Below are 6000 nucleotides of genomic sequence, written 5' to 3'. Positions count from 1 at the left end.
CCACAACCAAAAAATCTTGCAAGTCGATCTACTCCAGCTGTTAGCACCAGCAAGGACCAGGGTGGAATGTGAAAGACAGCACGGGGTGTGAGGGAATCATGGACATTGTGTTGGGATCTGTAGGAACAGTAGGGCTGGGTGAGAGAGAAAGGGAGAGAGAGAGGGGGGCAGACACAGGGAGAGAGAGAGTTAGAGAGAGAGTATGGGAGTTTATGAGAGAAAGAGAGAGGGGGGAGAGAGAGAGAGAGAAAGGAGAGAGAGAGAGAGAGAGTTAGGGAGGGAGGGAGGGAGGAAGGGAGAGTTTGAGAGAGAGAGTTTATGAGAGAGAGAAGGAGAGAAGGGGAGAGAGAGGGAAAGAGAGGGAGGAAGGAAGAGAGAGACAGAGAGAGAGAAAACGTGTATATGTGTCTGCGTACGTGCAAGCATGAACCATGAATATGTCAATGCCTTTGAATATACAGAAGTGTATTCTATATTCCAGGCCTCAACAAAATGTTTCCATGCTCACGGAGAGAAAGGAGTCTGCAGTGATTTCAGCACAAAGGAGTCTGCAGTGATTTCAGCACCATTACTGCCAGCGATGACTCGCTCTGCAACATCAGCTGTGAATATGTGTCTAAAAAAAAAAAGTTATTACTTTGTACAGTCTTTACAACCAAAGTCACAAAGTACAGAGATCTTCATAGAAACAACACTGGACCAGCAAAGTTGATACAATGGCAAGTCAGTAAGGGCTGATATCCCCACTGTTGAAAGTGGTGCGAGAAGGCATCAGTATTGTCTGCAGTAAAAAAACCACATACTTCAGAAAAACATAGAAGAGTCGGTCAATCAAAGTGACTAGTATCTAAGGTCTGCCTTCGCCCAATTCTATACGAGCACCGCAGAAAAACAAGTCAGGATATTTTGGCCTGCATCATTTTGGAATATCTTTCAAGAACAAGAAAGTGAGTGAAATGAGTGAACTGTGTGTGTGTGTGTGTGTGTTTGTGTGTGTGTGTATGTGTGTTGTGTGTGTGTGCACGTGTAAAATACATTGGAAGTGGATGAAATGTTAGAATTTTCATTTTTAATTTAAAGAAAAAATAAATACACTCCACTCTTAAAAGCATTCCTTTTGTAAAAAAAGTTTTCACACTGTAGGAGAAAAGAAAAAAAAAGAATGTATTGAAATGTACGCAGTATTGCGCATATTGTAATGTGAATCAGTAATGTCCTGATCAAATCGTGTACGAAAAAAATGAAAATTTCCGGAATATACACAAAAAGCATGTATCAATATATTGTGAACAATGCAACAGTATCAGCATACCAGAAGAATTATATGAACTTTTTTTTTCACAAGTAGAACAAATAGAGAAACACAGACAGACACACACCCACATACACTCATGCATCCACACGCAACACCCAAACTCTTTCCTTGGTTTAAAAACCAAATACAGTCACTAATGTTTGTTTACATAGCTAATATTACAGATCTTGGCTGTGTGCACAGGTGGGGATCATGTAAAAGATCTAAAGTAATGGACAATAAAATGACTGCTATAAAAAATAACATACCTATCAAGGCAGCATTAATTCTCACAACAGCAAAAGAAAATCTCAGTTCAGTGATTGCACGCACACACACACACACACACACACACACACAAGGAAAAAAAAAGAGCTTCAACAGACTGAATAGACAACACCACTTAAGTGTCCTACTTCCACTCCAGATTTTTGGGGGTTTATTTCTTCTGTTTTTCATGTTCATAACCTGAATTTTCTAATAAGTATTCACCTGTAGTGAATACATCCAAGCAAAAGATGCGTGAATGCTAAAACACTCGCACAACTCTTTCTTTTCCAAACAGAATTTCATATACTTTTTTTCCTTGATAGCTACAATGATTAGGATGTGTTTGGATTAGACACACACACACACACACACAAAAACCCACTGAAAATGAGCAATATGAACTCTGTGTGTGTGTGTGTGTGTGTGTTGTGTGTGTTGTGTGCTGTGTGCGTTGTGTTGTGTGTGGGGGTGGGTGTGTATGTGTGTGCGTGGATGTGTGCATGTGTGCGTTCATATGTGCGCTTGTGTGCGTGAGTTTGTGTCTAGCACCGATTCATTCTATGCTCATGCTGACCTTAACTCACTACCTTATCAACTGTCACTGATTCTTGTTTCTTCGAAAGTATTCTTCATGGCAGCGGTTAGAAATGGAAGCACAGAAGGCAGTTAGTTTCAAGGCTCTTAGCGCCTCACATATTTCATGGCACAACAAGCAGGACTTAAAATTGTCAACAACAGAGAATACCAAATTATGGAGGAGAAAGTGTTCAACATCATACCATTTTGTTTATATGGAAGAAAAATGAACACAATACCCATAATACTGAAGATGCCATTATCACAAGATTAAGAACAAGAGTATTCTCTGTTCATCCTGCAATGGGAGTGTCAAACTCACATTTCTAAAAAAAAAAAAAAAAAAAAAAAAAAAAAAAAAAAAAAAAATCTTGCTAAAAAAGAAGGGAGATTGCACTTCGTCAATAATTTTGTGACACTATTCAGCTATGGAGATGTATACATGGAATGCATATAGAAATCATATTAAACTAAATACATTTTGACTTTTTTTTTGTTTTGACTAGACAATGAAATCAACCACAAATCAAACCATACGACACCTACCCACCACTGAAACCATACTCTTTATCACCCCATCAACTAGCATACATTAGCCAAGCCAATACTATGTCTACAACTTTTTTACAAAGCAAATATTATCATGTTCTGTGACATATCTGCTGTGAAAACACAAAATTTCTATGCAGTTCAATACTCTGCGGTGCAATGAAATGGCCTTTGCAGCTGGCAGTGCTATCCACTTTTGACTTGGCTTGTTAATGATCAGCTCCCAATTTATATAAAATATAAAACGAAAACAAAAAAAATCCATTTAAAATGGAAGAGAAAAGTGTTGTGATCACACTGTTAAGATGAACGAGGGGAAAGAGTTAGCTACAAAAGTATTATTAAAAAACAACAACAAAAAAATCCAACAAAAAAACTCCAGAAAAGTGAAAGCTAAACTTTCCAACAAGAACACTATGGATATCAGATGCAAGAGCTAAAAATCATGATGATTTATCATGTGAAACCTGGTCCTTGGACGATGGAATTTCAATTTCAGTGTCAAGGAAGCATAAAAATGTGCAGACTGATCCATATTTGCTACAACACAGTACGTCTTTAAATAAAAGGACTTTCAAAGAATGTGACTTTTAACACAACTAAATGATCCAAACACTATGAGCTGATGTCCTGAGATGATCACTGCAGCTTGTTGAGACAAATAAATGACTTTCATACAATATGACACAACTAAACTAATAAAAGAAGAAGAAGAAGAAAGAGGTGAAGGGGTCAAAAGAGCAGAAAGAAACATGGCAGGCAGCAGTGATCTGTTCATTGTGAGTGTACCACGTACCAGCATTGGTGTATGTACGTAATTATACACTGGTATGCATCCATTAATGTTTCTGTTTCCGCATGAAGAATGAAACCACTGTGTCTCATAGGAACACTCACCATCTACAATGAACATTGCAACTATCCCAAATACACTGTGATCAGGTATATAATATATATATATATATATATATATATATATATATATATATCTCACAATAAATGTGCACCAATACCTGCCACACAAAACTTATTTAACCACAACCTGCACAGTAAATGTGCACAAACACCCGCCACACATAACTAATCACAACCTGCACACACAGTTCATATGTCCATGGCATTGTACATATCAGAGGAGAAAACACACACACACACACACACACACACACACACACACACAAAGACAAATGATACTGCCTCGCAAAAGACACCGCTTTACATTACCTGCATAAAAATAACTGGGTACTGTGAGAAAGATAAACAGGTATATATAAAATAAAACTGGAGTACTGTAAGAAAGATAAACAAACGTGTAAACAAAACAACAGGGTAAGGTGAGCTCAGGTGAAAATGCCAGCAATGTTTTTTTTTTTTTATATTTCATAATACCTCCAACCTGATCTGAAAGACCATGAAAACATCACACCCTCTCCATCCAAAATGAATGGTAGTTCCACAGATCAGTTCATGAGTAATATAGGGGAAAATCATCACCATGCTATCACCATCAGTATCCTGACCCTTCTGACAAGAAAGACAGGAGGCGTTTGGGGCGTGTGGGTTGAGTGGAACTGTGGTGGGATGCAGGGCGAAAGCCTCACGGAGGGTTGTGGGGGGAGGAAGTTTGAAGAGGAATATAACCCACAACAGCAGAATTTTAAAATGCAATGGTTTAAAGCATGCACACACTCAAAAACATACATCTCTGCATAAAAAAAAACCACATCCCAGTCCCAACTCTGGCTAAGGGGGTCCATTTTCAATGGACAGACAGATCTGACTTCACTAGATATATTCCTTGATGAAGGGTTGATCCACACCAATTCCTCACACACACACCAGTCACACCACCATCCCCGCCGCACACAACTCCAGGGCCGATTCAGCCAAAGCCCAGGCTCACAGGAGACGCTTCAGTAACGGTCTGTCATAGACCCAGTGTTCCCCTTCCTCATGGAAATACTGCAACACACGATAACACACATCGTCAACAACAAGAGCCATCAATACACTTCGTCAACATCCTCAGTTCTCTGAGCAATGTGACCTAAAGACCAATGGTGGTCAGTCAGTCTGATGATAACATTACCAGAGATGAGATTGAGGATTTCTGTTTCTGTTTGAAATAGCTACAGTACCCCCATAATTACATGTGATATAAAAAGTATGCGACTTTCCATCATCACACATATTGTACTTCCTCCTTCCATTTTCTTCCAGCTCTGAAGACCAGTAAATCAGTGTTAGTGCCCCTGGTGTGACCAACAATCAGACAAAGAAGACCAGGAAATCAGTGTTAGTGCCCCTGATGTGACCAACGATCAGACAAAGAAGACCAGGAAATCAGTGTTAGTGCCCCTGATGTGACCAACGATCAGACAAAGACGACCAGGAAATCAGTGTTAGTGCCCCTGATGTGACCAACGATCAGACAAAGAAGACCAGGAAATCAGTGTTAGTGCCCCTGATGTGACCAACAATCAGACAAAGAAGACCACGAAATCAGTGTTACTGCCCCTGGTATGACCAACTGACAGACAAAGACGACCAGGAAATCAGTGTTAGTGCCCCTGATGTGACCAACAATCAGACAAAGACGACCAGGAAATCAGTGTTAGTGCCCCTGATGTGACCAACAATCAGACAAAGAAGACCAGGAAATCAGTGTTTGTGCCCCAGATGTGACCAACAATCAGACAAAGAAGACCAGGAAATCAGTGTTAGTGTCCCTGATGTGACCAACGATCAGACAAAGACGACCAGGAAATCAGTGTTAGTGCCCCTGATGTGACCAACAAACAGACATGAAGACCAGGAAATCAGTGTTAGTGCCCCTGATGTGACCAACAAACAGACATGAAGACCAGGAAATCAGTGTTAGTGCCCCTGATGTGACCAACAATCAGACAAAGAAGACCAGGAAATCAGTGTTAGTGCCCCTGATGTGACCAACTGACAGACATGAAGACCAGGAAATCAGTGTTAGTGCCCCTGATGTGACCAACAATCAGACAAAGACGACCAGGAAATCAGTGTTAGTGCGCCAGATGTGACCAACAATCAGACAAAGACGACCAGGAAATCAGTGTTAGTGCCCCTGATGTGACCAACAATGAGACAAAGACGACCAGGAAATCAGTGTTTGTGCCCCTGATGTGACCAACAATCAGACAAAGACGACCAGGAAATCAGTGTTTGTGCCCCTGGTGTGACCAACAATCAGACAAAGACGACCAGGAAATCAGTGTTAGTGCCCCTGGTGTGGCCAACAAACAGACATGAAGACCAGGAAATCAGTGTTTGTGCCCCTG

The 6000-nt window shown here is 40.4% G+C and overlaps 1 protein-coding gene across 1 annotated transcript in view; it reads right to left on the bottom strand.

Moving 5' to 3' along the window:
- Positions 1 to 2476: 2476 nt before the first annotated feature.
- LOC143294973 (oxysterol-binding protein-related protein 9-like) overlaps positions 2477 to 6000 on the bottom strand; it is a 28397-nt gene continuing 24873 nt past the window's right edge. The window contains exon 20 of the mRNA XM_076606500.1: positions 2477 to 4651. Coding sequence (XP_076462615.1) covers positions 4589 to 4651 — 63 coding nt within the window. The 3' untranslated portion in view covers positions 2477 to 4588. The remainder of the gene's footprint in view (positions 4652 to 6000) is intronic.

The sequence above is a fragment of the Babylonia areolata genome, chromosome 20 (assembly GCF_041734735.1).
Source record: "Babylonia areolata isolate BAREFJ2019XMU chromosome 20, ASM4173473v1, whole genome shotgun sequence".
In the NCBI taxonomy this organism is placed as follows: Eukaryota; Metazoa; Mollusca; class Gastropoda; order Neogastropoda; family Buccinidae; genus Babylonia; species Babylonia areolata.
Note: the sequence above shows the minus strand (reverse complement) of the source record. Positions and strands in the feature narration are given on the sequence as shown.